The following is a 17,020-nucleotide window of genomic DNA, read 5'->3' as shown; positions in this document are numbered from 1 at the left end:
GACTATGAGAAACAAACTGCGGGCTTCAGAGGGGAGGGGGTGGGGGAATGGGGTAGGCTGGTGATGGGTAGTAAGGAGGGCATGTATTGCATGGTGCACTGGGTGTTACACGCAACTAATGAATCATCGAACTTTACATCGGAAACCGGGCTGTACTGTATGGTGACTAACATAAAAACATAAAAAATCATTAAAAAAAAAAGAAGGGCAGGAGATGGCTGATTTGGGCAGATCAGACTGGAAAATCTCCTCCCAGTAGAAGGGATTGCCAGGTAAAATCCTGGATGCCCAGTTAAATTTGAATTTCAGATAAACTATTACTTTTTTTAGGTAAAATTATGTCCCAAATATTGCATAGGACATACTTACACTAAAAATTATTGTTTATCTGAAATTCAAATTTAACTGGGGATCCTGTATTTTTATTTGCGGAATCTTGCAACCCCACCAGTAGGTGACAGAACAGAATGACCAGAAGGAACTAGCTATGCAAAGGTTCAAGGAAGAGAGACGCAGGCGGACGCATCCAGTGTAAATGTCAGAGTAATCAGAGGGAGGGAGGTACAAATGAGGTCAGCTAAATCGGCAGGGGCCAGATCATGCAGAATTCTGTAGGGATGGCTATGAGTTTCTTTCTGTCTCTTTAAGTGTGATGATGCGCGACTGGAGTTTTTAGAAGGTTGACAAGGTCTGACTGGTATTTGGCTGCTGTATGGTCAGCCACTTTTGGAAGGGTTGGAGGACAACCTCAGGAGATAATTGAACTTAAGCTTGTGCCATTGACCAGGGAAGTGGGGGTGAACCCACTAGGAGCTCGGGGCCGCGCGTGCCCGGTACCTAGGCGGCCGCTGGGGAGGGGCAGCTTGGCGGTTGCTAGGCAGCGAAAGGGGCGGGGGCTCCACGCGGGGCGAAGACTAAGCGGCCAGGACGGGGGCGGAGTCAGGAGTGCGGCGGCGCGCGCCGCGCGTTCGCAGGAAGTCGCGCAGGGGAAGCAAGGGGCGCGAGCGGAAGTGACGTCACCCGCGCCCACGTGGTCAAGCGTGGTTCCCGAGGGTCGCTTCGGCAGGGACTGGGAAGTTACGAGCTCGTGTACCCGTCCAAGGCCGGACGTAGCGCTCCGGTTCCCGTCCCGTCGGCAAGATGGTGAAGCCCAAGTACAAAGGACGGAGCACCATCAACCCCTCCAAGGCCAGCACAAACCCTGGTACAGGCGGCGGGACTCGCGGAGGGTGGAGCTTGGAGGAAGCTTGGTGGGGAGGGCTCCGAGGAGGTCGAGGGGGAGGAGGGACACCCGGGCGGCGTTGCTTGGAGTGGCTTCGAGCCGAAAGGCTACTGGGGACGAGAAGGGAGAAGGTGGTTTTCCCATTAGGATACACTGAGGAGGGCTGACATCTTGCATGCCTCTCAGGGCCAGGTGCCAGGCACCCGGTCTAACGTTGGGGAAAGTGAACACTCAGGTCTGGCAGCCTTGGGTCATCTCCAGTTGTGAGATGCGGAGACTGTGAAGCCCTGCGTTAAAAAGGGCAGTGATCTTGACCTCCTCTCGCGTTCCTGTGTATGTCAGCCCCCCGCCCCCCACATTTCAGTCTTGTATGATTCCAGCTTTCCAGCTCAGGAAATTGTTAGAAGTAAATTAGGTAAGGTCAGATTGCCAGTGGTGTAGGCCGACCCTGCTGGCGTTTCACACTTGACCGCACTTGCCTGCCACTCTTGCTTTGACCATTTAAATGAGAAAGGGATTGTACACTTGGCTCTTGGAGTCATCCCACCTGGTAAAGGGCACAGAAAACCCTACAGATAGATAACTAATGATCATTTCAGTAAAGCTGTTTTTAGAGATGTTTATGAGTTTTGCTGAGTTTCCACCTGCAGGATGAACAAGATAGTCTTTGGGGGAGTCCCTTCTATTGGGTTTAGTTCATAAAACTTTGTTTCTAAATACGATTTAAAGTTTTTGAGGGCCTGAACTAATCACATCGAATGTTTTCCCTGGATTGCTGATAAATTATTCAATTTGCGTAGACTGGAATCTTAGACTGGTAGACCCAAAAAGGCCCTGGGAAGTTATGACGTTATGGGTGAAGAGGTGGAGCCAGTATTGGGGAAGCGGCTCATCACAGTTGGCACAGTTGGTGTGCGGTAGAGCCGCCAGTGCTGGGATTTCAGCCTGTTTTCTACTGCATCACTTCAGGAGTAGACGGGTGACTTGAAGATAGCCCCAAAAGGAAAAGCTAGGCCGTATTAGCATGCTTATTTGTCCTTCTCTTTCTCTCCGAGATGTAAGGCAAGAATCGCTATTTACTTTGCTTTTGATTAAACTAAAACATGAGGAGGTTAAGAAACTGGTACAGAAGGAACACTTAAGTATCAAAATTGTAGTCTCCGTGGTGCCTTGAATATAGCAGGCACTCAGCATTTGTTCAGCTGAGACCCACAGGTAAGAGCACAGATGGCGATCTAACGCTTTTGTTCAAATTCTGGCTCTGCCATTTAGTAGCTATGTGATCTTGGGCAAGGTGTCTGGCCACCTGTGCCTCAGTTTCTTAGCCTGCAGAATGAGGATCACGTATCTCTCTTTGGGTGATGCCTGTAATGTGGGTCGCGAAGGATCACAATTAATGCTCAAAATTATTAACTCTTATCAAACACAATCATACTGAGGATCAGAGATCAGGTCAGGTTTGTCATACCAGGTAGCGTCCAGTAATAATAATTTTGTGGGAATGGTACAGGAGAGAGTAGATATTTTGCAGCGAGGCAACAGCTCGCCTACTCTGAGTGAACTAGTTGGTGTATTTGAGGCAATGACCATAATTAAACTTGGTTTTCAAATAGTTTGCGGTCTCCTTCTGTCTCTCCTAGATCGAGTGCAGGGAGCAGGAGGCCAAAACATGAGGGACCGGGCCACCATCCGGCGCCTGAATATGTACAGGCAGAAGGAGCGCAGGTGAGCATTACACGCTGTCACCTCTCCTTTCCTTCGTGCCCTGGACTCCTCGCTGAGACCTAATCACCTTGACATTCCCACCCCTGCTTTCCCCAAATAGGAGTAGTATGTGTTCACATATCATCTTCCATGGGTGCTGTGAAGATAAATGGCGAATTTTTGGTTCAAGACGTGGGTAGAGGGTGGTGACATAGTGATTGTGTCACAGTACTGTATGACAAATGGAGGTTTTATTCCCCACAGCCTCGGCCTCCACAGATGGCACGTTAAATCTCAAGTTAAATATCCCTCAAGTAGAAATCTGGTTTTCTTTGACAAAGCATATAGGACTGTAGTGATGAAAGCAGCCGGAAAACTTGTTTTTTAATGCGAAACTTTAGATCACAACATTGTGGCACTTGGAAACTCATCACAACTGTGAGTTCTGCTGAGGCAGCCTCTACCACGGGGACTTGCTGAGCGTGGCATTTTGCTAGCTGGTCTTAATTTGTTTGGTAATTAGATTCTTCATCCGTTCTGAAAGATGTGTCTAAAACACAAACGGCAATGAACTTAGTCTGCCTTAGTCACCTACTCTGCTGTTTGTTTTAGAATTTTGAGTTCCAGCGTAAATCACTCTCTACTTAAAATTCATTTAAACCAGTCTTCAAATAATTATGCAGAAAACTCAAGTATGTGGTTTTCTTTTTTTTTTTTTAAAAAGCAAACAGTAAACAGATTTTTAGACATCAGCATTATTTGTTATTCATCCAGCAGAAATCATTACGTGCTCTGTTGCAAGAGGTTAAATGACTTTTGGACAATCTGTTTCAAATGTAGAAGTTCTTTTTGTTTACTGAAATCTGTATTTCATGATCATTTAAAACCAAAAAAAGAAAAAAAGTTCCTTTTGATGGAAAGGGTGCTCTGGAAACCAAGCTTTGCTCTTGCCTTTCTTCTGTCATCAACCAGAATCTGTTACTTCCTCAATTTAGGAACAGTCGTGGTAAAGTGATTAAGCCTCTGCAGTATCAGTCCACGGTGGCTTCTGGCACAGTGGCGAGAGTGGAGCCCAATATTAAGTGGTTTGGTGAGTATCGGCCTCTGTCACTTTTGCTCTACTGGACGTCTGCTATATGGAAAAGGGTAGGCTTAAAAGGTGCCTAAAACGCAGACGTCTTGGGGTGAGTCGAGCTCTCAAGCATTATATGAGAAAGGGCTGAGAAGTACCTGTAGTGGGAAAAGTGCTGAGAAAAGTAGTAGCGGTGGTGGATTCCATAAATAAGTTCTTTTTGTAAAGAGCTCATCGTCGTTAATTGTGAGTGAATCCTCTTAAACAGATAAAGCCATCCTTTCCGCCTTAGTGACCAGCCTTCTCAGACCTGAGAACTCTTATCTCTTCCTTTCTGGTGGCCTGGAGAGATGGCTGTTTGCAAGGGGCTTTGCAGGGGCGCCTGAGTGGCTCAGCCATTAGGCGTCTGCCTTCGGCTCAGGGTGTGGTCCCAGGGCTCTGGGATCGAACCCCACATCGGGCTCCTACACTGGGAGCCTGCTTCTTCCTCTCCCATTCCCCTGCCTGTGTTCCCTCTCTTGCTGGCTGTCTCTCTCTCTCTCTCTGTTAATAAATAAATAAAATCTTAAAAAAAAAAAAAAAAAAAAGAAAGGGGCCTTGCAGATACGTTAGTACCTTTACCCTGACGTGTAAGTGCGCTCGCTGGCCGTTCCTTTGAAACGTTTCTTGATGGGGATTTGCACTGAGTGACAGTGGAAGGATCTCTCGTTGGTCTTTCCCAGGAATGAATAGAATGGGACCGGGGCTGCTTTCTTGGAAACTCCACCTTCATTTCTGTCTGGGTTTTCCCTTAGTCCCTGCTAGATGCGTGGGCCAGTCAGATGCTCAGACCCCATTGTTTGCTTGGTGCTTGACCTCTGTGCTTGGTGGCAGATGGCAGCTGCCTTTCAGTGTGTCTTAAATCTTTTGACGGCATATCACCCTCTAGGAAGCTGAAACTCGGGAAAGTGTCAAAGAAAACTTTTTAGAGACGTGTGTAGCCTGGTGGCTCTCTCCTGGTCCAGACCACCTGGGCGTGAATTCTCGTTCTGCCATTTCTGTGACCGTGGCAAGTTACCACGTCTCTGTTCATTGATTTCCTGTCTCTAAAAGGAAGATGAAAAACAGTCGGTATCTTGTAGGACTGTTGTGGGGATTACATGGGTGAACACGTGTGCGGTGCTTAGAGCCGTGCGCAGCGGGCGGTGGGCCCGGTGTCGTTGGCACCAGCATCGTAGCCTCCGCCATCTTGGGTCCTGCATTAGTGTGCCAGCGTGCTGTTCCGTTGAATATTCGTTTCAGGCCCCCTCACTTACAAGGTGTTCTGCAGGTAGTGTTCTCTAGCTTTATTTGGTTCCTTTGTGTGGATTTTTTGGCTACTTTAATAGTCCTTTCAAACCCTCATAACCGTAAAAAGCAGCAACTGTGACCCGGGTTCTATGCTTCAGGATTCTCTGTGTATACTGAGAGATCAGCTCTGATTGGCTCCAAATTTCTTTGCCAGATGTAGCAGGAAGTGTCGGACATTTGTCAAATCTCAGTTCCATTCAGTGATGTTGATTTTTCAGTTTCATCCAGTCAGGAAATTGGGCTTGGAAACCTCTTGAAACCCTTTGTGTGTCTGGGTTGGTGGATTAGTTCATAGCGTATGAGTGCAGGAGAGGCAGTTTTTTTGTTTTTGTCCCCCTCCCCCCTTTTGAGTTTGAAAATAGATACATGGGATGGATATATGAGGTGTTTGGGTAAAGCCAGGGTAATTCAAAGTCTTGCTTTTCCTTGTGTCATTGGGAAGAAGGACGCAGAAGCAAAAAGGAGTTCTTTATTAAATGGCAACATTCTTCTGTAAAACAGGAAACACACGTGTGATTAAACAGTCATCATTACAAAAATTTCAAGAGGAAATGGGCACAGTTATGAAGGATCCATACAAAGTTGTCATGAAGCAAAGCAAGTTACCCATGTCTCTTCTCCATGATCGGATCCAGCCTCATGTAAGTTGGAGGATATCCCTGGCAATGGAATTTCTTAGGCACAGTTTATGCCGATCCCTCTCTCCCATCTTTGTCTTTTGTTTTTCTGTAGAGAAGAGTGGCTTTAGGGCAGTACTGATGAGCTTTCCCCTTTGTTAGGGGTCTTACCTTAGTATGAACCGCATCGTGTCCGGAAGGTGCTGTACCTAGTGGATCGGAGCACAGGCTTGGGAGTCAGGCCTGATTTAGTCTTTGCTCGCCCCCCCCCCCCGACCTAGAGCCGTAGTTAGGTTTGTCCATGAGCTTTCTTTCTTTTTTTTTTTTTTAAGATTTTATTTTTATTTATGTGACAGACAGCCAGCGAGAGAGGGAACACAGCAGGGGGAGTGGGAGAGGAAGAAGCAGGCTCATAGCGGAGGAGCCTGATGTGGGACTCGATCCCGGTACGCCGGGATCACGCCCTGAGCTGAAGGCAGACGCTTTAACGACTGCGCTACCCAGGTGCCCCTGTCCATGAGCTTTCACTTCTCTGGCTGTAAAGTCAAGAAAACCTACCTCGTTGGGTGATCAGATGTAGATGAAGCATTTGTCATCTAGTGAGCACACCGCCTAATAGCTAAATAGATCGTGGCTGTTACTAATACCAGTCGTACGGTTTTTTGTTAGGCACCCTAGTTTAAGTGGTAACTCCATCAAACTTTAGGGAAATGTAGAGTTGGGATTGGGTTGGTAGGAGGGAGGTCTTTGGTGCTGTGTGGTTTCAGCTTCTGTGAGACCCTTGGAATTCTTTCCAGCGAAGGAAAGGGTGCTGGCCAGATCGGTTCTTAATTGCTGGAGTTGAAGAACGGTAAGGACTGAATCCGGCTTGAAGTGGAATGAGTTTACACAGAACCAAAGAAATGGCCTAATGTTTGCACGTTTTTACTTGCATTGAATAATAATTCCCAGAAATGTAGCCAGTACATAAGCCTTGGTTCCAACGTAAGGAGGGGAAGGAAACATTGACATGCATACATGGATTAAACAGTTCAAAGAAAATTGTTTACTCGCAGAACAAAATAAAAACCGAGGCCTGGTTATTGCCTCAGGTTTTGTCAATTATGCTTTGTTTTATGACGGGCTAGAAGAATGGCGCCTATTAGTGGAATGACTGTTTTCTTTCAGGGAAACACATGAGTGTAATTCATGAACCACAGACAAGTTGCTCATTTCCCTTGTTCTCTTTTGTCTGTTCTCCCTAAAGCCATCTTTTAACAAACTATTGAATCCTGTTTATGAGAAGAACAGAGGGGTTTTTATTATGGGCTTATTGCTTTGTTGCCCATTCCAGTTGTTCAGTGCTTCTCAAATTCAGGCTTCAATTGCTGGTCCGTAGGCCGAAGGGTCCACAGCTGCAGCAGTGAGCTGGGATTTTGATGCAGAAGGTACTCCGAGTAAGGGAGGAGTTTTGTGCTTTGGCCTTGAAAAACCTTCCCTGTTTATTTTAGTGCGGTATCTCCTACTGGTTAAAAAACTTAATTCGGAGATGGCTGCACAGTGGAGTCAAATCAGATTTGCTGTAACTTTCAGCTCCATGACGTTATAACGACTGCAGTTCTGTGGCAGTACAGCAAACACACTGTGACTGATCTGATTTCTGTCCTTTATTGCCTGCTGCCTGTAACCGCATGGTACTTGCTCATGTGTGCTTTCCGTGCACACGTCCTCGTGTGCTGTGCTTTCTAGGTCATTGATGAGATTTCCAAGGATAACTTGGTTCCCAGTTTTCCCAGTGACATTAGTACCCAGTTCCCACGTAAAACCCAACCCTTCTGTTTGGGGATGTTCCCTTGTGGGAGGGTTGCGGGTTAAACTGAACTAAGCGATGGGTTAGAGAATCTGAAAAGGTGACCACAGCTTCAGGAGCTGTGGGAATTGGAGGGGGGAGTCAAGGTCAGAACCACAGGAGTGGCTCCATCATCCGCATTTAGTAGCTGATGCTGACAGAGGAGCTTCGTACTGAGGGGCAGAGGGCACATTTTTTTCCCCTTCTTTTTGAGGGTATTCTCCGCCGGCTGTTAACATTCTGTTACGTGATAGGTGCTAACTCAGACTCTGACTTTTATCCCGCTTCAGAAATTCCTATGCCCGTAACTCCTTCACAAGCACAGCAAGTTCTAGTTAGTATCAGGTTCCTTTTATCACATCTGAACGATTATTTTGGACTTTTGCTAGATGTTTTTCATCTGAAGACTTTCCATGTGCATTTAATAAAAACGTTACCTAAATTAGGGAAAATGTTATCTGAAACGAAAATGCATCTTACAAAACAAGCAATTCCTTTTAGCCATGAAAGAAATTAACTTCCAAGAAAAAGTTGGCATTTACAGTTGGTTTAAAAAAAAACACACAAATTTGAGCATGATTGTCCTTGACAAAATCTGTGAATTTGGCAAATTTTATGTGCTTGTCTGAAAGCTCAAGAAAAAAAAAAGTCTGAAAAGATAAGTTCACGTTCATCGTGGGAGCCTTAATTACATTTGACTGAAGTTTATGATAAATGAAATAAAGCAGAGTTTTTGGCAAGTCTTACACAACTCTTCGTACTTGCTTTGACTATTTGTATGACTTTGTATTTCTCCAAGGAGGCTTACGGAACTTCAGAATTGGGGAGCAAGTGCTTTTGAGATTTTAGGCTGATTTGAAACCAGACTGCATCCATGTGGTCGTTTTTGGTACAGGTTGAGCTTTGGAAAAATAAAAGAAGAAAACCTTTCCCGGGTCGGTTTTTAACTTTTGCTCAGTGCCTTCCTTAGCTTTATGAATAATTCTCTTTTCTCTTTAGAACTCAAAGGTGCACATTCTTGATACTGAAAGCTTCGAAACGACATTCGGCCCGAAGTCACAGAGGAAGCGACCAAACTTATTTGCTAGTGATATGCAGTCTCTTCTAGAAAACGCAGAAATGTCCACTGAGAGCTACGACCAGGGCAAGGATCGTGACCTGGTCACTGAAGACACTGGTGTCAGGTACAGTTTGAAGGTTCATACCGCTCTCGTTTGCTCTTCTGCATCAAAACATCGTCTTTACCTTTATTTTACCTACACGAAGCTCAGTGCTTTAACTCCTTTTTTTTTTTTTTTTAAGATTTTATTTATTTGACAGAGAGAGAGCATGAAAACGGGGAGTAGCAAGGGGAGAAGGAGAAGCAGGACCCCCAGCTGAGCAGGGAGCCTGACACAGGGCTTGATCCCAGGACCCTGGGATCATGACCTGAGCCAAAGATGGGCACTTGACGGAGCCACCCAGGTGCCCCAGTGCTGTAACTCCTGGGCGGAGAGTGCTCTTCTTCCCTTTGACTAGAAAAATTTGTGAAGCTGGGTCCAGACTGAAAATAATTTGAGGTGGTTTGTTTTCTCTAGGTCTCCCTTTTTTCACTCCCAAAACAAAAATAAATAACTTTTTTTCTTTGTTATAATAGCAGTAAGGTCTGGGATAGACGATTTAGAATATATAGTTAAATTAGAAAAGTAACACAAAGAAACTAAGAACTCATAATCTCACCGACCATGTTATTAAATTGTTAAAATCGTGAATGTCAGGGCTTCCTTAAACAGAGACTCTGGACCACTGGGGATTCATGGATGGCCTTTGAGTTTCCTGTGGCCCTCTGAAGATCACATGGAAAATATGTATATGCATAAAGGTGGCGATGTTTTGTTGGTCTTATATTTGTTTTGGGGAGGGGGCAGAGAAGGATTGATAGCTTTGTCATATTCTCATAGGGGTTCATACCCAAAAGAAGGTTAAGAATCAGTCACTGTTACATATATTATTCTAGATCTTTTTTACACTCCATGTTCATTTATAAATATAACACCTGAAGACTGTATTTTAACTTGCCCTTTATTTCTTTTTTTAAAGATTTTATTTTTTAAGATTTTATTTATTTGGGGGAGAGAAAGCGAGGGTGTGAGAGAGAGATCATGGGGGAGGGGATGGGTAGAGGGAGAAGCAGACTCCCTATTGAGTAGGGAGCCCAATGCAGGACTCGATCCTAGGACCCTGGGATCATGACCTGAGCCGAAGGCAGATGCTTAACCAACTGAGCCACTTAGACGCCCTAACTTGCCTTTTATTTTAGATAAATATTTAGAAAAAATATTTTCCTAAATTATTAACAATAGATTTCCATGTCAGTACTTAATCAACAGTCCTGCTGTGGAATATTTATGCTGTTTATAGTTTTATCCTGTGATAAATAAGGCAAGGGTAAAATATCAGTGTGACGGAATCTTCTTAATTATTCCCCAAAGACACATTCTTATGGGGGAAATGACTGAGAACATGCGTGTTTTTGGCAGGCAGCTACCCGGCACCCTCTGAAAGGGTTGACCAGTGTTCCCCATTCCCCCTGGTGTGTGCGCCAGGTGCCTCAGCCCCGCGGTGCTATCGCTCGCCCGCAGCAGGGCCGCCCCGGTGCTGTCAACGGCCCGTGTCTAGCTACGCGCCTCTTGGAGATGATGTCAGGCCTTTTGAGGCCAAGCAAGAGAGGTAGTTCATTTCTTCTTAGAAGTATTCAGACTTTGTGTGCTTCTGCTGATGTGAATTTTTCCTCCTCCAAAAAGTTCTGTAGATAATGGGGGAGAAGAAAACTATTTTTGTTTCTGAGACACTGGGTAAGTGTCTGTGAGGCTAGCGGATAAACAGATTCTCAGCCTTATCAGAAAAATTTCACTTCCTGTGGAAGTATATAGATTATGACTCAAGTCCTGCCGATTCCTTTCATAATCTTCTATGACGTGTCTCATAGCTACGGTCACTTTTTTTTTTTTTAGAATTGATTTATTTATTTGAGAGAGAGCGAGAGTGTGGTTGGGGGGGCAGAGGGACAGAGAGAGGAACTCAAGCAGACTCCCATCCTGGACGTGGGGACTTGATCTCACCACCCTGAGATCATGACCTGAGCCAAAACCAAGAGTCGGATGCATTTTTATTTTTAAAATTTCTAAATGTTTTTGTATTTTTTATGTATGACCTATGGTTTAAAACTTCTAAAAATTTTTTATCACTTATTTATCTTGCACTCTTTAACCCCCATCACCTCTTTCACCCATCCCCTCACCTACCTCCCCTCTGGTAACCATCAGTTTGTTCTCTGGAGTTGAGTCTGTTTCTTGGTTTATTTCTCTCTTTTTTTTTCCTTTGCTTGTTTGTTTTCTCTCTTAAATTCCACGTATGAGTGAAGTCCTGTGGTATTTGTCTGTCTCTGACTGACTTGTTTCACGTAGCATTATACTCTTTAGCTCCATCCACGTTGTTGCAAATGGCAAGATTTCGCTCTTTTTGGTGGCCGAGTAATATTCCACTGTGTGTATATACCTCAACTTCTTTATCCATTCATCAGTTGAAGGACACTTGGGCAGCCTTCATAATTTGGCTGTTGTGAATAACGTTGCTATAAACATAGGGTCTCAAATATCTTTTTAAAATTCGTGATTTTGTATTCTTTGGGTGATACCCGGGAGTGCAATTACTGGATCACATGGTAGTTCTATTTTTTACTTCTTGAGGACCCTACATTTTGTTTTGCAGGGTGCCTGCACCGGTTTCCATTCCCACCAGCAGTGCACGAGGGTCTCCTTTCTCCACACCCTCGCCAACACCTATTGTTTCTTGAGTCACTTTTTTTCATGTTAAATTTTTTACTGTGGTAAACTGTACGTAAAATGTAACATTTCAGTCATTTCGAAGGCTGCAACTCAGTGGCATTAAGCACATGAACGTGGTTAACACAGCCGTCGTGGCTCCGTGTCTGCTTCCAGAACTCTCTCATGTTCTGGAAAGTCTTTGCCCAGTAGACAATAACTTGCCCGTGCTTGGCGGCCACCGTTCTCTGGTCTGTCTCTTAGCAGTTTGACTACTGTGATGAGAGGTACTTGATGTTACGTTCAGTCCTGCAGTCTCTGTCCTTTTGTGTGTGGCTTATTTCATGACCAGAATGTTGCTGGGTCATCCCATGTTGTAGCCTGTGTCAGTTACTTCATTCTTTTTCGTTGCTGAATAATACTCCATTATGTATACAGTGCATTTTTAATGCATCCATCCATTGGTGGACGTTGGGATATAGCCACTTCTTCAGTGGACTTTGCTTTTGCCCCATCTCCCAAGTAGTTTTGATGCCCTTTTCCGGTGGCACGTGGTCGACTTCTCCCTAAACATCCTCTTCATAGGGTTCACGTGCTCATTTTGAGTGTTTTCCTATTTAGAAACGAAGCCCAAGAGGAGATCTACAAAAAGGGACAATCCAAAAGAATATGGGGTGAGCTCTACAAGGTAAGACTTTCAGCTCCTTGTTGAGTGCTTCCTTTGGCTTTCATGACCTTGTATGAGAAAACTGATCTTGCGATATGGAAGCTCTCTCAAATAAATTACAAACTCCACTGCCCTTTCCATCCTCATTCCCCCCCCCCCCCCCCGCCAAACCAGGACAGATATGGCTAGGCACATACTACCATTGTTCTGGATAACTGCCCCCCCCCCCCGTTTTTTTTAAATAATAGTTAAAGCTACATTACATGGACTTCAGATTTATCCTACATGGTTAGAGCTGCATGGGGTTCTAAGTTATTGAGCCTAGTTCTCTCATTTATAGATGAGAATACATGTCTAGAAAGGTTGAATACCTTACCCAGCTCACCCAGCTGGTTCGTGGAGGAGCCTTCGCGTGTCCTGAGTCCTGGTCCACCATTCTTCAACTGGCTGAGTTTTATGTCCACGTACTAGAGATCATTCTTGGTGACAAAGGCTTTCAGGCACAGTCCCATAATCCAGCAGTAACCTAACAGGAAAGTAGTACCCTGAAGGCAAACTAAATGTGTTAGTTTTTTGTAAAATACATAAAACCTGTGACAGGAGAAACTTGAGAAGTCTAAGAAGTAAATGACTTCGTTCAATAATGAACAGTAGTTGCAAAGTAAGATGGGTTACATCCAAGTTAGTTTTCCTGTTTGAAATTCGACGTTTCTTCTACTCACAGGATGGAAAAAGTTTAGAATTCTGATCACTGGGCGCTGAGATTGACCACGACCTACCCGTGTTTTGAAGTTCTCACTGTTGTGTTTTGCCCGGGTTCCTCTAAATGTCCTCTGTCGCCCACTTCTCATCTGTGCTAAAGCAGGTCATTTCCGCCCCTGTGAATCGCAGGTGATAGATTCCTCGGATGTCGTAGTTCAAGTCCTTGATGCTAGAGATCCGATGGGCACCCGTTCCCCTCACATCGAGACTTACTTGAAGAAGGAAAAACCCTGGAAACACCTGATCTTTGTTCTTAACAAATGTGACCTTGTGCCAACCTGGGCGACAGTAAGTACCGCTGCTGACCCGGAACGTTCTGCCAGGCCGCTCGGCTCGTCGGAGGCCAAGCACTGTCAATAAGGCTGTTCCTGGATTTGGGGATTGGGGACATTAGAGTGCTGAACTTCCTGACCTCGTAGTCATGGAGGCGTCCACACTGAAAACAAAACTAAACTAGGCTTCACCGACCGCAGGCGGAGTCACATCTTACCCCGCGGTGGTTGGCGGAGGGACGGCTGCAGTGCCCGCGGGGCGAGCGGTGCGGCCCGTTCCGCATCCTGTTACGTTAGCTGCGTTCGGTCGCAACGAAGGCGTTTTTGTAATTGTTCCGTGTTTGTCAGAAGACAAAGCGTTCACTGTCATTCTTTAAAAAAAGGATTGTAAAGAATTACAGCTAACATTTTCCTCAGACAGCTGTGTATGTGAAATACAGTCTGTAGCTCAAGCTCTGAGTCTTCCTGGGTTGGAGTAAACCAGTATGTTCTCTTCCCGCTCTAGAAACGTTGGGTGGCTGTCCTCTCCCAGGATTACCCGACCCTTGCCTTCCACGCAAGTCTCACCAACCCCTTTGGCAAAGGAGCGTTTATTCAGCTTCTCCGGCAGTTTGGAAAGGTACTGGGACCCGACCTCCCTCTCCTCGAGTGTGTAGCTGTGGGTGCCTGGAAGGATCTCTCTTGCCAGGGTGTGTCAGAAGGTTACGCACCTCACTTCCCCATCTTGGTAACGAGAAGTGTGTGGTTGAGAGACATAAAAACTGCCAGAGCCTCGGGGTTATAGGGGATTTCAGAAAGTATCTTCCAGCTCAGCCATCGCCCCTACCTTTGACGAATATTGCCTCCCTTTCTGCCGGATCCCTGGTACCTGATGGTCCGTCCTCTGCTTAAGGACGGGCTCCTCCCCGCACTCCCTGTGTTCCCCGTCCTGGCTTTGCGAGACCTGCCGTGCCTCCTCTGCCTCAGGCCTGTGCAGTTTCTCCTCTCCCCCCCCGCCCCCCCAGGCCCCCTGCTGATCCCTGGTCCCATGTCACTTTCTCTGGGAAGCCCTGTGACCAGGTCACGCTCGCTCGCAGATGTTCTCAGAGCTCCACGTTGTGTACCTGCAGCTTGGTGTTGCTGTGTCTCATTCATTCTACGTGGCTTCGAAAAAAGGACGCGTGTCCTCTGTCCTGCCCTTCCCCACTTCGTGGAAGGAGACACTGCCAATTCGTGGCTGTTAGTTACCTCCATTATTTTCTTCCATATTTTTAATACCTGCTTATGATTCTATTTTTGATCTCCACCTCACCCCCCCACGCCCCGCCACCTGCCGTTTTAGACACTTGCTAAGTCTCTGCTGTGGAAAACGAGGACTGAGTTTCTCACAGCTGTCCTCTCCTCACATCCCCCCTCGCTCTGTGCTCCCTGTGTTGTTATACGTCATCTGGCGGATGATTTCCTTCTGCGTTTACGTTACTATGACCGTAGAGTATCAGTCAAGCTGATCCGTACAGTGCCGATTGTAATTCCTTTCTAATAGAACCTTCTGTCTTCTCTGGTGTTAATTAGCTCCTTGTCGTTTGTCACTAACGTGTCACCAAATCCTCTGGCAGAGTGGGAGCTCTGAGAGTGTTGGGGCACCTCCCTTCCAGTCGGGACTGGCTGCTCCCAGGCCGGCTGCAGAGTCGTCTTCCTGGGATCCCGACTTTACCGTCATCCTGGGCATTCCCGTGGCTCTCTCCTGGGTTGGAACCCTTGTTCCTTGGGATCAAGGGCACCAACATGGGATCTTCTTTCTTGGTTTTTCTCCTTTCTTGCTTTACTCCTTCCTTTTAGTGGAACATATTTTCTGGAAGCTTCCTGAGAAGCAGTACTTAGAAGGGTACCTTTTTTGAGACCTTGCGTTCTGGAAATACCTTTATTCTGTCCTCACGCCGTTTCTCCCCGGAATGCCAAGGGCACCACTGCGTTGGCTTCTGGTGGCTTCTGGTGTGCCATTGAGAAATTGAGGCCATTCTGACTCCCAGTCCGTTGCGGCTGGGATCTCTTAAAAAAATTCCCGTTTTAAAGTTTCACAGTGATGTGGCTTAAGGGGAGTCACCGTCCAGTGAGTTAGGCACTAGACGGGACCTTGTCTGATGGTGTCCTCTGTTATTTCTTGGAGATCCCCCCGCCCCCCACCCCATCATCTGTTCTCATTCAGGAAATTGGTTTTATCTCCTGGTTTAAGTTTTGAAATTTTCTTTGCTTTATTGTGATGCCGTTGCGATGTTTTGCTCTATATTACGGGAAGCTCCTCTGACTTGATTGTCTGGCTGTTCTTAGGCAACATTTATTCTCTCTCACTGTTAAGAATCGCCCTGCTCCTGTTCTCATTTCACATATGAGCCATCATCTGTTTCTGAGAAGGATAATGAGAGTGTATTTTGAAGTTTTCCTTTCTCCCTACATTGACTCTATTTCCCGCCAGTTTTTTTGTGTTTTTCTGTCTTTTGTACTAGAGTCACAGTTTAAATTTCTGGGCTTATTTTTGGCTTTTTGTTCGTATTTAAGGGTGAGCCTCTAAAAAGCCAATGGAAGTTTTATGTGGGGGGGGGGGCTATTGAATGATAGACTTCCCTGTAGGGTAACTAGGTAGAAACCCAATATTTTGTTGGAGGGCACCCTTGGTATCAGTGTCTATAGGTCTTTACTCTTGGCTCTGTGAGTTTCTCTGTAAAGGAGTCTTCCAGTCTCCAGCTCAGGGATGTATAAGCTTGACTGCCGGGGTCCTGGGAGCTCAGCGGGCGTTTAGACTTTCAGTTAATCACACTGGGAGTGCTTGCCTTCGGCTGCTGTTATCCTTAAAGCTAGGTTCCCATTTAGGTCTGAAAATGAAAGATATTTGTGAGACGCAGGGTTTCCCAAAAAACTCAGTATCTGGTAAGGCACTGGGGCAGAGAAACCAGGTGCCCCGTGCTGGGGGAAGGAGGGGTAGAGCGGCGTCACTGCTCCGCAGACTTCTCGCTAGTCTTGATTTCAGACCCCCTTAGCGGTAGCTGTCCTGCCGGTTCCCAAAGGGCTTTTGTGATTCTTTGGCAATATTTTTGCTGGATTTTTAATTTTTCTACTTTAGCTTTCTTCTTTGTAGTGGGGCCAAGTTAGATACTACTATTTAGCTAGCTGGTAGTATTTTGCTAACATCATATGTTTGTTTTTACTGTCTCATTTCCAGCGCATTCTTAGCTTTTATATGCCTGGTCCTGGAGGTTCCTGTGTGTTCATTCCCACTGCTGCCATCGTAGTGGAGTTTGTGGCTGGAGTGAGGCCAGCGTGGACGTTCGGTCCGCCATCTTTAATCAGAAATCCTCAACCAGTTGTAGACTGTTGTTGAGCTCTGTCTCCTTGAGACTCTCACCCAGTTTTCTGACTTCTGAGGTTTCTTTCTGTCCTTCTGTCGTTTGTTTTTGGTAACGAAAACGTAGAATGTATTGTGCAGAGAAAAGGAGGGATGGGTCTTGGGATTGCCGGTTGGTCTATCTGTGGATGGTGTTCTAAACTGATGACTAACAGGTTCTTTCTTCCTTTGCTTCTCGACCTACATACTTTTAACCTTAAAACATTCGAGAACAATGGCACATGGACAACCAAGGAAATGAGTCATCTCTGATTTATTAATGTGTGTGTGTGTGTGTGTGTGTGTGTGTGCGCGCAGCCCACTCAGACGATGTACGTGGTGTATGTCTAGGCTTTAGATAAGTTGTAGTGACACTTTTGCTCTGT

The 17,020-nt window shown here is 45.8% G+C and overlaps 1 protein-coding gene across 1 annotated transcript in view; it reads left to right on the top strand.

Moving 5' to 3' along the window:
• Positions 1 to 941: 941 nt before the first annotated feature.
• The window catches only part of GNL2 (G protein nucleolar 2), a 24,077-nt gene continuing 7,998 nt past the window's right edge, over positions 942 to 17,020 (top strand). Inside the window, exons 1-8 of the mRNA XM_026516636.4 lie at positions 942 to 1,204; positions 2,863 to 2,947; positions 3,922 to 4,016; positions 5,829 to 5,968; positions 8,772 to 8,956; positions 12,197 to 12,263; positions 13,134 to 13,292; positions 13,782 to 13,895. Of these exons, the coding sequence (XP_026372421.2) occupies positions 1,141 to 1,204; positions 2,863 to 2,947; positions 3,922 to 4,016; positions 5,829 to 5,968; positions 8,772 to 8,956; positions 12,197 to 12,263; positions 13,134 to 13,292; positions 13,782 to 13,895 (909 nt within the window). The 5' untranslated portion in view covers positions 942 to 1,140. The remainder of the gene's footprint in view (positions 1,205 to 2,862; positions 2,948 to 3,921; positions 4,017 to 5,828; positions 5,969 to 8,771; positions 8,957 to 12,196; positions 12,264 to 13,133; positions 13,293 to 13,781; positions 13,896 to 17,020) is intronic.

The sequence above is a fragment of the Ursus arctos genome, unplaced genomic scaffold, assembly GCF_023065955.2.
Source record: "Ursus arctos isolate Adak ecotype North America unplaced genomic scaffold, UrsArc2.0 scaffold_32, whole genome shotgun sequence".
NCBI classification, from domain to species: domain Eukaryota; kingdom Metazoa; phylum Chordata; class Mammalia; order Carnivora; family Ursidae; genus Ursus; species Ursus arctos.
Note: the sequence above shows the minus strand (reverse complement) of the source record. Positions and strands in the feature narration are given on the sequence as shown.